At 39.4% G+C, this 16,958-nt stretch overlaps 2 protein-coding genes across 2 annotated transcripts; one reads left to right on the forward strand and one right to left on the reverse strand.

The window, feature by feature from the left end:
* Positions 1-306: 306 nt before the first annotated feature.
* actl6a (actin-like 6A) lies at positions 307-12,810 on the reverse strand. Its single transcript, XM_034146904.1, has 14 exons — positions 12,615-12,810; positions 10,676-10,752; positions 9,477-9,651; positions 5,498-5,598; positions 5,143-5,240; positions 4,884-4,978; positions 4,272-4,378; positions 3,662-3,751; positions 3,472-3,533; positions 2,982-3,096; positions 2,743-2,823; positions 2,185-2,280; positions 1,506-1,592; positions 307-944 (listed from the first exon to the last, which is right to left on the reverse strand). Exons 1-14 carry the CDS (start codon positions 12,637-12,639, stop codon positions 864-866), a joined length of 1,290 nt encoding a protein of 429 aa, XP_034002795.1. The 5' UTR covers positions 12,640-12,810; the 3' UTR covers positions 307-863.
* Positions 12,712-16,405, forward strand: aldh7a1 (aldehyde dehydrogenase 7 family, member A1). Its single transcript, XM_034146903.1, has 2 exons — positions 12,712-12,887; positions 14,374-16,405. The coding sequence occupies exons 1-2, from the start codon at positions 12,737-12,739 to the stop codon at positions 16,005-16,007; spliced, it is 1,785 nt and encodes a 594-aa protein (XP_034002794.1). The 5' UTR covers positions 12,712-12,736; the 3' UTR covers positions 16,008-16,405.
* Positions 16,406-16,958: the final 553 nt, after the last annotated feature.

Here is a 16,958-nt window from a genome sequence, read left to right on the forward strand (position 1 = left end):
ATGAGATGGAAGGCTGACCGGCAGGTAGGCCATCCAATTATCTGCCGAGGAAGATAATTGGTCGTGCTTTTTACAGCGGCTTCCACAGATGAAATATTTGTATATATTTGTCAAAGCATTTAATTTATTCATTTCTATCAGGATGTTAAGAGCATTCCATGGAATATAACAAAGTGTTTCTGAAGTGAATTACCTACCCTACCTTTAAGAATGCAACTTTACAATAATTTGATACCGTTACAAAAATGTCATGTAACACAAAAAATAACCATTTAAATTTTAAAGCAAGAAATTATACTTTCATCACATATTTAACAAAAACTGACTTTATTTTTAAAACACCATATGTGGCCAATGACAAGCAAAGTGAAAATTAAATACAGGTTTATATGACTTGACACCAATAAGCAGAGGCCAGAACTGTCTGGCCTCTGACGATCGTACTGACTACACAAAGAAAGGCTTGTGAACAGAAGACATCATTCACCCCAAACTGAAAGGTTGTTCCTCCAAATACACATCACCCAAAGTTTACCTTCAAATTTTGTTTTTGTCAATGTCAGACAATTAGTTTTTTCTATAAAGATGGAGTGTTTCTACAAAACACAATGTAAAGATTAGGTAACAAAATGGCTGTAAAGAGATAAACAAAGGAAAGAAAACCTCATTTCATCATAGCAACAGTTTACTTTGCAGATGTCTGATTTCAAAATCTCAGACAGACTAAGATATTTTTTTAAAACAAATCATACAAAACAAGAGTGATCATCTGTGGTCGTTCCTGAGTCCAGGGTCAAGGTTGGGTGACTCATGATGTTGAGCTTATGGAAAAAATGACAGTGATGGAGGGGCTGGATAACAAATCAAGGGCACTTCCTGTCTACACACTGCTTTCCTCCCTCTTCGTACTCCTGTTTGGAGATCCACATCTGCTGGAAGGTTCCCTGGAAAACACGGAAACATGTTTAGTATGAATAAATACAGATAAAGCTGTCAAGCCACTTGGATGTGTGAATACAGTTCTTATGCATTTTGCAGCCACTTTATCAAATCAGTGGCAATAAGGCTAAAAAGTAAACTGCAAACTTATTGAAATACAAGTTCTTACATTATCTTAAAAAAAACAAAGGTGTACTGTAGCGGCAAAAACTCCCTATGAGTTATGCCGCAGAGAGGCTAAAACAATTGCCGGAAGTGATAACCAATAAGAATTAAGCGTGGTGTAAACTGAAATGAAGATAATAATATAAATAATAAGCAATGGCAAAAGCATGTTGGCTCCTATAATCCAGATGTACACAATCTTAAATTCTTTGGATATGAATGCCATGTCGCTGCTCCTTAAACACCGTTTGCTCCTTTTATAAAAAAAACACTTCCTAGTAGTTAACGGCTTGTGAAATTCACCAGATCTGGGCTTTAAATTGCATCATTGTGTGAGAACCACTGTCATTATCAAGAAACTGTTGGTAATATATTTAGTTTGAACTGCAGTGTGTCCTTACGAGTGATGCCAGGATGGAGCCTCCTATCCAGGCACTGAACCGGCGCTCCACTGTAGTGTTGTTGGCGATCAGCTTCAGCCTCATGCTCTGCAAACCACAGACCAACAAGTTAAACTCAGACAGGAAGGAGAGTAGGGTTTGATGGCTGTATTTCAAAGATCAGAATCAGAATCAGAAACAGGTTTATTGCCAGGTAGGTTCGCACATACTAGGAATTTGACTTGATGTCATGGTGCATACATAAAATATAAAAAACAAGAAACAAGAAATCTAATATAAAACACAAAATCTTTTTTACACCGTAATAAAATTAAATACAGTTAAATAGCAATACAAATTAAATAAAGCAGTAATTTACATGGAAATAGAATGCTATGAATGAATTTTAGAATATAAACTATGAAATGTGAAATAAGAATATGTGCATCTAGGAGTATGAACATTGTGTGCATTAATGTAATGCATATAGTCTATGATGTGGCAGAGGTAAAGTGTCAGCGGGGGGGCCGGGCCTTGTTTAAGAGGCCGGTAGCGGAGGGGAAGAAACTGTTCAGGTGCCGAGAGGCTCTGGTCCCGATGGACCACATAAGCAATTGTGCATACACCAATCTTTCATTAACCAAGGCCTATGATAACAATCTTAAATCAGATGTGTGAGGGAGTTTTGGCATTCACTCACCGGAGGGGTTTTCTGGGAGAGTTCTCTGTTCAGTCGGTCTGTGAAGCCCGAAATGAGCGTGTTTCCTCCAGTCACCACCACACTGCCATAAAGACCCTGAGACACAAAGTCAAAAGGTTCAGCAAAGAGTTTCCGTGTTAAAATAATTGGGATAGGGCAATGGATACATTAATTACCAAAAATTGTAATATATTGATTTTCACCAATTTGCCCCAAATAGCCTTTTCTACTTGAGATGTGATTTTAATGTACTTGTTGACATCAGTATATATATTGCAATCACATACTGTTTCTCAATTGTCTTGGACAGAACAACAAATACAAATTCAAGGCACTGTTGAAAGCATTTTAGTTGAAGCTACAGGTTTGTCTAAATTTCACCTTTTATGAATCTACTTTTCCGGCAAGATTTATCATCAACAAAAAGGTTTAAGCAAGATTTGTTCAGTCATTTGATATGAATGACTATTAGAGGCCACATTTAAATGGATACAAGTTCAACTGAAGTGTCGAAAAGGAACAAATGTGTAACCCATATTTAAACATGTTGATATTCACCGGCCGGATGTCGATGTCACACATTCCCACGCTGGTCGTCACAACGTGGCCGACTCCCAACATGGTGTTTCCAGACAGGCCCTGAAGGGATCACAACAAACAGCATTAAATTACATTTTTTTTTTTTAAAGGGATAGATTTCTCATGAAAAACAACACATTTGAATGCCTAAAACAATCCTTGAGCAGCATGTTTAGCTAGTTCGGCTGCTCAGTTCCCTCCACCTTAATAGCACCCACCTTGGCATTGGAGGGGTCAAAGAGCCCCTCGGGGATCTTCAGCCTCTCAGCTCCAAAGTCAGCGTTGTAGCCGTTGGGCAGCTCGTAATGCACTGTGGGCATCTGTGCAGCAATCCTGATGAGAGAGGGGGGGGGGGGGGTTACTTGTAGAGATGCACTCGTTGATATTTTCTTGGCTGATTGTTGTTGTTTTTTCAAGTCTGAGCTTCTGATTCTGATTTAAATTTCCTTTTTTTCTAAGAACAATAATGTGCAGCATACAGACACGTTTTTGTAACTTCTATCTCATAAAAAAAACAGTAAATAACTTTAATAGTGGAACTGACTGCTCCAAGTTACAGGACCCTTTGATCGGACGACATAATTAAATTGAGATGAAGTTGACATTTTAACCTAATCTAAAAAAGAGACTTACTTTTGGCATGCACACCTCAACAGAAGCTGAGGGTTCAAGTAAAGTATAATGTTATTGACATGTTAAGTTGCTTACTGTTCATCATATGGAGAGTCTGACACCTGCAGCACAGCTTGCTGGAAGTCCTGGATCACGCACTGCAAACATTAAGAAAAGGACAAGTTGGCACACATTTATCAAAACACAACGCACACCAGCCAAATCTACAATTCATTCATTTATTAGGGATACAACAAATGTCAGGGAGTCCACGTGTGCTGCTTACGTTACACATGTAGTTGTGCCATGAGCGGGTGACTTGAGGTAGTTTCTCTTTTTTCTTCCAGCTGGCTGCTGATCCCTCTCTCACTCCATCCTGTCATGTAAAGAAGTAAAGAGTGAATTGAAGTCTGCCTTTTTCAATTTGAGGATTTTTGTATTTGTTTTACAAACTTGGACAAGTGTGCTCCTGAGTCTAGGCTGGTTCTACATTTATCAGGCTCTCTTAGGTTTTCCCTTTAAATATTTAATCACTCCATACTGTTTTTTGTTTTATGATATATATCTAATGGTCAACAAAGTTATTACGATCACCCTGACAAATTGTATATTTGAATGCTTTAACATAACTTTCCAAACCAGTAAATCCAATTAAAATGCACATATGAAAATCAAATCATACAGTATTAACAGGAACAAACTTGCATTGCTGTATAATTGATTTGATAAAAAAATACATTTACTGAATTAGCAAATACACATTTGTTAATATAAGAATATTTGACAGGCACCATCTTCACCTGTCCTGCACCCTAATGCAACTTTAGCATAGAATAATGCTAAATATTTCTACTAGATTATTACAAATAAGATGGGCTAAAGTCATGTTATCTTACCTTTGATGCAATCATGTACGGGGGGATTATTTCAGCATTTAACTCTTGAAACAGCTCCCTACACTGCATGCTCATGAAGTCTCCAGCCAGGGGCGATTTGACAATGCCTGTCAGAGAGAATGCAAAACACATTATTGGAAGGACTGCAGTAAATCTCATCTAAGTTCGCATGATGTGCATTAACTCCCCACTTCATGTCTCTCAAAAGAATTAGCAATCTCCTGAATCAATCTCTTTCATTGCAGCTCAAAACCTAACAGCTGTGTATCAGAACGTATATTTTTTTAGTCAACACAGTTTAGTTTGGTCCTCAAAAGTCATTCAAATCTTGAATAGGTGAAAACTTGAAAATCCCTCTTGCCCAAAAATAATCTATAATGGCAAAAGAAGCTTATTAAATACTAACATTTGTAGGAACAGCTGCCTTAACTGAGATGCATCCTCCAACCAGCAGAGGGCAACATAAATCATAGAAGGTAGCACATGCTTCAATGAAGGATTATACCTTTTCTAATACTGTTGCTTTCCCTTACTTGGTTGATATGCAAAGCAGGTCAACTCTGCATGTAGATTATATACACTAATGATGAAGGATTTATGATAATTGTTCACCTTGCTGCAGGACGTAGCCATCATGCACTGGAATGGCTGTGGTGTGCGTGGCTCCGCTGTCCAGGACCAAGCCTGTAGATCGCCCATTGGCAAAGCTGAGACACTCAGAGTAAAGGAAATGTAATACACTTCAAAATGTAACAGATGCATTACTAGCTGAGCATTCTTTATTAAAGAAACAGTACTCCAATAAAGGGTTTAAAGGCAAAGATTTGCTCTTTCTCTAATTATTTTCCAGATGGAGTGTGGTAAAGGATACGCAGACAGTACAGCGGATTTGCAGAGGAAGAAGGCAGGAATGTTGTAATGTTCAAACATCAGCTCTGTTAGTTTCTCTCTTTTTGCTCGTGTGTTCCACTGCGGAGACAAAGCAGAAAAAGGGCTGCTTACAACAGATTGTCAACACATTTCTTCATGAGGTGAGGAGGTCACCTAAAAGGCAGGCTAAAAACAGACAGCTCAAACAAAATCACCAGCCACAATAAGTATTTACAACTTTTAAACACTTAATAGTCTGCCAGCGCTTTGCTGTTGGCAGACAAATGTAAACAATTTGAATACAGTTTGTCCTTGGTATAGTGACAGTAGTACAAGTAGCCTGTGTTCAGACTCACCGATGCTTCTGACATGAGCACTGGATGCAGGCTGGGCTCAGACTTGAAGTGCATCTTGTAGGTGTGATCCAAAATGGCCTGAAAACTGTCCCAATCTTCAACTGTAAAGGGGATAGAAGAGAAAACAAGGACAAGGCTTGTTAAATGTGAAAACACTGACAAATTACTACTCATTTACCATTTTGAGCTATTATAGTTGAACTCAATAAACAACCAAAAGCCAAAGTAAAAGCATCCTCTTTTTGGAAATAATGTGCTGTATGGTGGAAAACTAAATAAAAAAAGATGGGTGTTTTAAACTTAGGACAATCCTTATATGTTCTTTACCATTGGGAAAGTCATGTTCACAAACATAGAAACATTTCAAGCACGTATTAGCTAGGTCTGGAAAAACCTCTTTATAAAAAGAAATCTATTTATTTTTTCAGTTACAGACCTACGTCACAAAATAAATGTATCTATCGTCGTCATAACTGGGTCACATGGTGAAGAAAATAGTGCGATGATGAGCTTTTTTAGATAATAATTTGAGCGTCAGGCACCGATGTTCCAGGTCAGCCCTCAGAGGGAGCCTGAAGTCCCACAGCGCTTGTTCTGCTGCAATTAATTTGGTGTCACACTTGTGGTTTCTCTAAATAGCCTCACACCAAACTCCACTGGACCAGATTCTGAAGAGCATCATCCGCTAGGTCAGTGCACCGGAGCGCTTGTTTAATATCTGCTGTCGACATACTTACAATACTGAGGTGACCAAAATCAAACACACCAGCAAAAGGTGGCTTTCATAGAACAGGATGTAATGCTTTTGACAAAGCAGACATAATTAGACAATTTACTAATCGATTAACAGATGGGGAAATGAATAACTGTTCTGAAAAATGTATCGTAATGAGCATTTTAAACTTTTATTAAATGTAGTTTTTGTAGACTAAAGAAATAATTGATAAACAATAATAAAAATGTAGTTAATCAGCCAAATATTTGTCTGTTGCAGGCTTTGCTTTGGATAAAAAGAGTCGTACAAAAGCATGGGAAAACAATCCAAAATCCAAGAGTGAGTTCAAGTTCAGCACCAAGGACAGCTCAGGGCATGCGACCCACATCTGGTTTTGAATGCCTGACACACCCATGACGAAGAAGATGACGAAGAACAAACAAGGATGGGAAAGTATTATGACTACCAGGCAGACATGGCAGTGAACCCAAGACGGAGGGGGTCTGTCTTCCACTAATGTCGCGTTTCCACTACACGGCCTCGCTCGGCCCCGCTCGGTATGGCTGGGCCTCGTTAGGACTGGCTCACTTTATGGCGCATTTCCATTACAGTTTAGGAACTGGGGCAGTATCTATAGCAGGGCTCTCCAACACGTCGATCGCGAGCTACCGGTAGCTCGCGGGCAGCTTTTCAGTAGCTCGCCGCTCGATTATCGATTATTGCGTAGTAAGGTTGCTTATTGATTTTTCGGCCGCGGCTGCCAATAACGTTTTTTTATTTTAGAATTGTTTCTGTCACACGAATATCAAATGGTCGGTGACGCAGAGATCTAGGAACAGACGTGACAGCAGCACAGCGACACCACACACGGAGCAGTCTGCTTTCTCCACCAACACCAGTCCAGAACCAACAGCAGAATGACCCGCTCTGAATCAGGCCCTGTCGCTGCGGCTCAGAGACACACAGGGAGGGATTTGTGTTTTTTGAAAAACACTCGTTATCGTCATGTCAGGTTTTTGGTGGATTTAATCAAGTCTTGGATTGCAGAGTATGAATGTCCTCTTGCTATTTTCAGTTGATAAATACTTGTGTAAAGTTTGTGAAGGCAGGAATAAAGCTTCCGCGATCACCGTCTCCTCTCCGTTCCTCCAAACCCCGCCCCCTCCCTGAAAATAATGAGTGACAGGCTGATAGTGACCCGATAGAAACTTTATTATTCACTTAATCACTGAACGAGATATGATGAAGTTAACCTAATCTCATACATTCATGGGATTTATGTAACAGTAAGACAGAGAATGTAAGTGTGCACCCATATGCACTATTTTTGTTTTTATAATGCTGTTGTAAATACTCCTGTTGTCTGCTGTGTTCAGACTTAAGTCCTGTGTGTGATGCCACATTCAGGACATTCAGTGTCTTTTTTTTAACAGAAGACCGTAGCTAGAAGCTGCAGCTAGACTGCAGAAGCATTAGTCTTTTGTTTTTGAGGATGGAACCATTTTCACACACAGATATAGGGAGGCTAGACCTATACAATTGATTTATTATGGTTTATAATTTAATGTCAAGACGAAGAAGAAGAAGAAAAAGATGGCTGAACAACTGTTCAGTGTCAATCCTGTGGAGATCTCCAAAATAATGTTCAGCTTAAGTCTCAGCAAAACTCACAACATTTCTGGAGCCTTGTAGACCCCGAAAACTATAGAACATTCACCAAGCAGCACTGAAAATGTCTGCTTTATTTGGTTCTGTTCTACATACCTTTGTGAAGCAGCTTTTTCTGACATGAATGAAATCTAAATACAGAACAAGACTGACTGAAGAACATTTAAATGACTCTATTAGAGTGAACCTAATGGGTACACTCCAGCATACACCTGTATGGTGGACTGCCAGTGCCATTCATCTCACTAACAAAAGAGTGAAATGCTTGTAAGGTGGTGATTAAGGACACTTATGTGAATGTTAAGTGATGTACGTATACGTGGGCCATAATAATATGTGAGAAATCTTCGTTTTCTTGGACCTTGATGTGAAGTTAAGATTTTTGATAAGCTTTAGGTATTGCAATTTCACACGTGTACAAAAGTATAGCTTAATTCAACTGATGAGGGCTATGTGAATAAATGTAAGCGATGTGATGCAAGTAGCTCTTGGCCACTTTCATTTTTTGAAAGTAGCTCTCAGATGAAGAAAGGTTGGAGACCCCTGATCTATAGTAACGCAGTGTAGGCGGAGCCGTGACGTGATCTTCAGAGGACCCCAGAAAAACAACACAGCCATTAGCTGTTAGCACTCAGAGCTCACAGCTCCTCATATATGTTCAGAAACTAGACAAAAGTTAAACAAGTACAAACCACAGACTGTCTGTGTCATGGTGAATACAGTCGCTGCTTTATTTATGTCTGTATAGGCCGTTGTTGTGAGTGTGGACGGTCGGGGCATATACTGCGTTAGCTTAGCCAATCTCCATTTAGAAAACAAGCATTTTAAAAGGTTTTTCCCCTGCCGTCTGTCTGCAGACTTGACAAAGCATTAATTCATGGTTTTTACTAACCGGTATCAGTATGTTGTTACTTCGGCATCATTTTGAAACGTGTATTACAATTAAATCACGGTCAAATATGTCCATCTTGTTGTAGTTGTTGCCCCCTTGCCAGCGACGCTCTCTCTAGTTTAGCATACTCAGCCCGACTCAGCCTCGTTGCCTCTGGCCCTGGCCCCACGATTTTATGAGGCCAGAAAAACTGTGAATTAGGACCCGCCGGCCGGTACTAGGCCAAGTGGAAACGCAACCAAAGACGGGCCGCTGACGTCACAGCCCTCTTAAACCGGGCTGCGGGCTGTAGTGGAAACGCGCCATAAAAGGACAATATAGGCTCATGTTGGAGCTCATGTTAATGAGTTGCCTTGGTCTTCAAATAACCTCATTAATATTGATGATGAACAGCAGTCATCTATAGGTCAGTCAGAGTTCTGACGAGTTCATCTACGAAGATGGATCGCAGTCAGACCAAAGTAGTCTAATTATGGTTATGGATCAAGCAGACAGGATTATCAATATTCATTGGAAAGTTTACGTCACAGACCAAGAAAAAAAGGGGGAGTCATACAAACCCCTCATGTATGTTCATAAGGGTTGTAAGCACTGCAGATAAGCAGAAGACAGCCTGGCAAATCCCTTAGACTAACACAAGAACACGGCAATTAAATACCTTAATGTTCTTTAATAATAATTGCACGCCATGAATCAACACTCACTCATGCCATTCTTGAGCGGAGACATGACCTCCATGCTCTCCCGGGGTACCCTCAGCTGGTTGGTATCAATAAAGTAGGTGGTGCCACTCGGCTTGGTCTTTTCACCATCCGTCTCCATTGGCGTGCTGCCATCCTCTCGGTCGAGGGTCACGCCTATCACCGTAGGGAAGTCCGCCTGAGCAGATACAAAACAGAACACAATACAGGTTATGACACTCAAAAAGGGACTTATTGTGTGCACCACTGTGTCATCAGACAGAAGGAAGTGTGCATCTACGGTCATAGGGTTTGCTGGTGTATTCAAGTAGAACAAAATCCTAAATCCTATATTAAACAGCTCACAGAATGCTCTGTGGATCATCTTGAGTAACTGGGTCATGATGTCTACTTTTGTAAATTGTAATATTTTTTAGTTTTGAAATATTCCGCACGCCTCTTAGTTGATAGTGTTTTATTAAAAAAACGTCATCTATACCTATACTTTTGCTTTAACAATGTACATTTCCTCTGCAAGGATCCTTGTGTCGAAATATAATCATGTCAAATGTTGTTTTTTGAGAAACGTGAATTCAGTTGTTGAATAGAGAGTTCTTGTTCTTCAATACACATAAAATTGATTCAAGTCGAAACTATAAGGCCTTTAAAAATGGTAAAAAAGTATATTGTGTAGTATATCAGATGTATTGTTATCTGTTTGGATTTCTCAGAGGCACCAAATTGGGTATTGATAATTGTGGAATTTCACTGGGTGTCAATAACTACATATCTGTTTTTTCGTAACATCCCTAATAAGTACAACATATTATATTTGAAAACAGGAAAGTGTAAGGATGGTGATGATAGGTTGGGGTTAAGCATTATATCACACAAAGTATATAATATAACTGAATGTTATACCATATGATGACCAGTACATCCAATCTGGGGTATTTTCACAGGGCCAATATTACAGAGATAAATGCCATCTTTAACATTTCTCTTATCCAACTGATATTTATATAATCAACATTCTACCTAAATGATAGATAAATTAAAACCTAAGCAAGCATCCAGAAAGATCTGAACTGAATTCATGCCGTCTGTCTCCAGGGTGACAGCCCTCATTTCTTGACATTGACAGACCCCAGGAGGGAAGATAAGGATACTCAGAGGAAGACAAATGCACATAGTTAATCAGGTCATCTGAGTGATCCACTTACCTTGGGACAGTCTTCTCCTGCATAGCCAGCTCTTACAGTGTATGAGCCAATGTCGAACACCAGAGCTCCCACCTCATCTGCAAAGAATTGCAACAAATGTGAATTAAACTCTAGAAAATATATATATACACCTGAGAGGTTAGTATGTATAGTTTACCTCCTCATCAAATACTATACATACTTTGTTTTGCACATTGATAATCTATGCTCGATCCACATGTTGGTTATTAATGCCTCGCCAATTAAATCTAAATGTTAACTAAGTGCGGAAATCTGAATCAAAATAGTTATTAAGATGAAATACAGAAAGTAAATTAATTACTTTAACTATACAATTGTAAAATCACACAATTTATTGACCCTGATGCAGAGGCTATTGATTGTTAAACTAACTCCTCTGATACGATAAATGGCAAGCTCTATGTACAATAAACATCGTTTTACCTTCTGAAATGTGGTGTGAAAATGCAAATCACAAGTGGAATTGTTATATATCAGGTTAGTATGTTGTACGTACCAACATTTTACTTTTATGACACATATGTCCTCTCAACTTTCACAAATTCGCTACACAGGCTGTTTTTCTGGATTTGTCAGATCTATTATTTAATAGTAATAATAATAGTAGTAATAATAATACATGTTATTTATATAGTGCTTTTCCTGGTGCTTAAAGTAAAATAAAGTGTTTTAGTATATTGTAGTAAAGCTGCCTTTAGATAGATAGATATATACTTTATTGATCCCAATTTGGGAAATTATGTTGTTACAAAAGCAGCAGTGTGTTCAGACATTAAAATACAAATACTTAAAAAGTGGAATATAGAGTTAACAATACAAAATATAGATTGCATGAGGTTCCCGTTGCTGAATGTAACTTTAATTGTATGGCATGGTAATCATTACAATCAACATAGGGCCAGACAATAATTCAATAAGATAATTGATTGTCTTTCAATATAATTGTTTCATGCAGAAAACAGTCCAAAGCTTCTCAAACGTTTAAACTCCATTACACCAGAATACAAACAATACCATAAAACAGGGTCCTCTCTGTAAAGCAATGGTGGATAATAATTTGTAAAGGTCAACTTGCAACCCATATGTTGATTAAATTAAATTGTGGGTCGGGTTTTCCAAGGTGCAATATTTTCTGTAATCCCTGAGCTTTATTATTCATCCCTGCATGCATACTTATATGGGAATGCCCCACTATACTTCTTACAAATATATACTTAACTAATTACTCTGCATTTGTGTGAATGCATGTTATTATGTTCAGTGTAAATCAGCACATTTACGCATAATCAGTTTAATAGTGTATACTATTGTTAATATTTGCTGTATATTTACTACTAAACATCTATACAATTTGTAAATGTAGAGATCTGATCTGCAATGATGCTAGTGAAGCTTATTTGAATTTGAAAGGCATATTAAAGTACCAAAAACAACCGATCCATCTAATAAAGAAGTTATTCAGTTCTGCAAAATACATCTGAAGTTTTATCTTCGATTACATAATGTCAACAGAGAGGTTAAGATGTAGAGACCTTATCCCGAAAAACGGTTATATCAAGCATAATGGAAACATGTATCTCCAACTCCAAGAAAGCTTTAAAAACGTTACACAAACGGAACTGAATGTGAGATCGGGACACACACTTTCATTCATTTCCTTGCTAGCTAGCTGGCTAGCTAAGCGGCACCGGAGTTACAGGGTTGTTGCATAAACACACCTAAGATCAAGTCACAACACTACGCACTTAACATTTTAAATGCACATATTCTTAAAAACAATTAAAGATGTTCGCAAGAATGTTGCTTCGGTCTACCGCGGAGCTAAACGTTAGCACAGATAGCATAGCAAGCTAACTTTAAAGCTGGCTAAAGCGTGTATAACGGTTTCGTTTTATTGTAATCATTAGAGCCCACTCACCGCCTCCATACACTCCGCCACTCATGGTTTGGATTATCTCAACGGCAACAATCTTAATATAAGTTATTAAAGCAGAAACACAACCGCTAAACGGTTAATCACAACAAAGGGAGTATGTTAGCATGGATCAATCTAACAAAGCAGGCGCCACACGTCGGACCAATCAGGACGCAGCACAGCGTGGGTACTTCCGCTTAAACTGTGACGGAAACATCCTGCAAGTACTACTTCCATGCTCTGAAGTGGACGTGGCCCTGCGTTCTTTATATCAACGTGAGTGAAAAACTGATACATAAGAAGCACTAACTTACTTTTAACCATTACAAAGTTATGTGCATGAAGTGTAAGAGCAGGTTTTATAACGCTGAGGTGATGTTAGTGAGTGTTTACTGCAGGACCTTGGGTCACGGTCGTTTAGACTAAACAAGATTGACGCTGATCTCGGCAACCATGTCACTTCAAGCTGCAAAAGTAGCAACACTACTACTTATTTGCAATATCTGAAATGCTAACGTCGCATTATTATTTTAGTGTACATTCAGTGATATTGTAATTTCTTACTGTTTGGTTTTTATGTTCTTAGTTCCATATTTAAAGTCCAATTTTGCACAGCCTCGTGGTTGTCCAAAGTTGGGTTAATGCGCAAGCGCACAGGTTGTGACATGTTGAGTAACTTGCTTGCTAGATATTTTAAGTCTATGAAGATGTATGAGTTTATAATTGATAGACTATCCAACAACACAAGCATGAGTAATATATAGTCACAGTTCTGATGCATATTGATTAACGGGTGGCTTGTGTTATGTTCACTTCCTGCTATGTTGTATATAGGCACATATTTTATATGAGAATAAAATGCATTTTCAGTATTGATCTATTGTATAGTGAAAAAAAGCAATGGAGCCCAAGGTGACCTCTCAAAATTGCCTTTTTAGTGTCACCAACAGTGCAAAACGCGAAGAGATTAGTTTTCATTACATTGACTATCAAAAGCAGAACATGTATTTACATTTGAAACCAGTGGATATTTGGTACAGTAAAATTGGGAAACGTGATATCAATTAACACATTTGTTGTAGATTAATCTTAAATCAATATGGTTCATTTTGATTAATCAACTTATCTGTTCGGAACGAATAAGAATATCTTTCACAATTCTGTTATGTAAATTTATGCATACCTAGGAATCAATATAACTAAAAGTTCCTATTTTTATACCAGCAGTCTCTGGTCAACACCTGTTGACTGTCGTCATTCCCTGAAGGACATTAACTGTGTCTTGCATACGACTATGACGAAGTTCAAGCTTCTTTTTTTTAAGTAATTCATTCATTTTGAAATTGAACATTAACTTTTGAGTTTGAAAACAGCAGATATGGATTTGAATGGTCCCGTTATTGATTAATCAATTGACGTACAAATGCTAAAATATTACTTTGATAATCATGTAATTGATTTTTTAATCTACGAAACAGATATTCTATGATTCAGGATTTGCAAATGTGAGAATTTGTATAGTTTTCCATTTTTTTATTTTAAACTGAATAATATATAATTTTTCGAAATGTTATTGACTAAACCATTGCTCAATATATCTAAAATACTTAATCAACAGAATAATAACTATGAAGGTTCCAGCTCTAAACATAACAAGCTCATCTGAAAGCTTTTCTTAGATTGTTCGGTCAACAATCCTTTATACATGAGCTTCAATTTTTTTTAACTTGTAAAATAACTTTTTAACTTGGTTTACTTCCAGCACCCATGCAGCGCTGCCTCACCCTGACCTTTGCCCGTCACAGCCGGCTCCTATTGAGAAACAAATTTGCATCTGCCCACTGCCAGCAGTCAGCAGCCATGTCAGGTCTCCTCATCAACCAGCCCAAATACTCCTGGCTGAAAGAGCTGGGCCTGTCTGAGGACAACCCTGGCGTTTACAATGGGAGCTGGGGAGGCAGTGGCGAGGTCATCACTTCATACTGTCCTGCCAACAATGAGCCAATCGCCAGAGTGACCCAGGCGACCATGGCAGAATATGAAGAAACTGTCCAGAAGACGAAGGAGGCTTGGAAGATGTGGGCAGATATTCCAGCTCCCAAAAGAGGGGAGATAGTGAGGCAGATTGGAGATGCACTTAGAAAGAAGATTAACGTCCTTGGGAGCCTGGTGTCTCTAGAAATGGGCAAAATCTATGTTGAGGGAGTGGGAGAAGTTCAGGAATACGTTGATGTCTGTGATTATGCTGTTGGTCTGTCGAGAATGATTGGTGGGCCAATGCTGCCATCAGAGAGACCAGGACATGCCCTGATCGAACAGTGGAACCCAGTTGGTCTCGTCGGTATCATCACTGCCTTCAACTTCCCAGTGGCTGTCTACGGCTGGAACAACGCCATCGCTCTGACCTGTGGCAACGTCTGCCTCTGGAAAGGAGCTCCAACCACACCCCTTACAAGTGTTGCAATTTCTAAGATCGTGGCCGAGGTGCTGGAGCGGAACAACCTGCCTGGTGCTATCTGCTCCATGACCTGCGGAGGTGCTGATATCGGCTCAGCCATGGCGAAGGATGAGCGGGTGGATCTGGTGTCGTTCACCGGAAGCACTAACGTTGGCAAGATGGTGGCCATGACGGTGCAGGATAGGTTCGGTCGTAAGCTTCTGGAACTCGGTGGTAACAATGCTATCATCGTGTTTGAGGATGCTGACCTGAATCTTGTGGTGCCCGCCTCCGTCTTTGCAGCTGTGGGAACCGCTGGCCAGCGCTGCACCACCACCAGGAGGCTGATGCTGCACGAGAGCGTCCACGACACAGTGGTTGAGAGGGTCGCCAAGGCCTACAAACAAGTCAGAATTGGAGACCCCTGGGATCCCACCACCCTTTATGGGCCTCTGCACACCAAACAAGCTGTGGATCAGTATCTGGCAGCTATTGAGCAGGCCAAGCAGCAGGGTGGCACAGTCGTCTATGGCGGAAAGGTGATGGACCGCCCTGGAAACTACGTAGAGCCCACCATCATCACAGGGCTTGCGCATGACGCTCCCATTGTCCACACTGAAACCTTTGTCCCCATACTGTACGTCCTCAAGTTCAAGACAGAGGAGGAGGCGTTCGCCTGGAACAACGAGGTGCAGCAGGGCCTGTCCAGCAGCATCTTCACCAAAGATATGGGTAGAGTTTTCCGTTGGCTGGGGCCCAAAGGATCCGACTGCGGCATCGTGAATGTCAATATTCCTACAAGTGGAGCCGAGATCGGAGGAGCCTTTGGTGGAGAGAAACACACGGGAGGCGGAAGAGAGTCTGGCAGTGACTCCTGGAAGCAGTACATGAGGCGTTCAACCTGCACGATAAACTACAGCAAGGATCTTCCTCTGGCCCAGGGAATCAAGTTTGAGTAAAGCCTTCGAGTGATTTGTTTGAGCATTCAATGATCCCAAAAAGACAACACTAAGTGTTTTAGAGGCAGAGTGTTACCCAACAAATGCTAGACAGTTATTGCATTTCTGAATTCTGAAAATTCCGTTAGAGTTTTACAAAATATCTAATCATTTGGGATCGGTTTCATTTTTGTCGTTTATCAGATCTTTCTATGGTTGTAGCATCAGATATTAATCCTTGTATGAAAAAAGTTCATGGTTAAAGGTCAAATACTGTTCCCCCACTTGCTGGTGTGCACTTTTCTACTAGCACTTACAAAGTTTAAGTGCTAGATGTCTGTAACAGATACTATATATACGGTGTAAAAAAAAGAATAAATGATACCTTTTATTTTGGAAGAACAACTGGCGTGAACTCATTCATGTGTAGATGAAATCATTGGAGTGCTAATAGCATTTTGGCATTGATAAATGAAATTGTGTCATTAACATTTCAAACTTAAAAGAGGTAGCTATTAAAACACTAACTAAATTAAATGCTTTTGTCTACATCTAAAGCACCCATAACAGAATATGCTTTCCAGACAATAAAAAAAATACTTGATGTTGACATTTGGAGTGTGCTGACATTTTTTTTAATCAACTTTCATAAAGGGGATTTGAAGAAGATCCAGGAGTCCCTTACACCTGGACCAGTACGACATCAGAACATAGAATTGCAGCTCTCTAATCTTTATCGTTTTTCCCCTGGGTCAATCAAATATCAAAAGCCATTGAATTTTTTTTAGCAATATAACAAGTTTCTCAAACAGCCATTACAATACATTTCCAATTACGTTTGACATCCTCTGTAATGGGTTGCATCTTAAAATAAAAAACAATGAAAGACATTATGTATTTGGTATGATTATATTCTGATTTGACATAGTAGCATGCACAATAGAATGACTAACACTGAGGGCACTGAATTGA

This window comes from Trematomus bernacchii, unplaced genomic scaffold, assembly GCF_902827165.1.
Source record: "Trematomus bernacchii unplaced genomic scaffold, fTreBer1.1, whole genome shotgun sequence".
Classification (NCBI taxonomy): domain Eukaryota; kingdom Metazoa; phylum Chordata; class Actinopteri; order Perciformes; family Nototheniidae; genus Trematomus; species Trematomus bernacchii.

Coding starts and splice junctions, on each gene's coding strand:
- actl6a (XM_034146904.1), bottom strand. CDS start 12,639: ATGAGTGGCGGAGTGTATGGAGGCG. Junction 5,599..9,476: donor TCCGCTCAAGAATGGCATGA/GTGAGTGTTGAT, acceptor TCCCCTTTACAG/TTGAAGATTGGGACAGTTTT. Junction 1,593..2,184: donor TCTCCCAGAAAACCCCTCCG/GTGAGTGAATGC, acceptor TGTGGTTTGCAG/AGCATGAGGCTGAAGCTGAT.
- aldh7a1 (XM_034146903.1), top strand. CDS start 12,737: ATGGATCAATCTAACAAAGCAGGCGCCACACGTCGGACCAATCAGGAC. Junction 12,888..14,373: donor CCTGCGTTCTTTATATCAAC/GTGAGTGAAAAA, acceptor GTTTACTTCCAG/CACCCATGCAGCGCTGCCTC.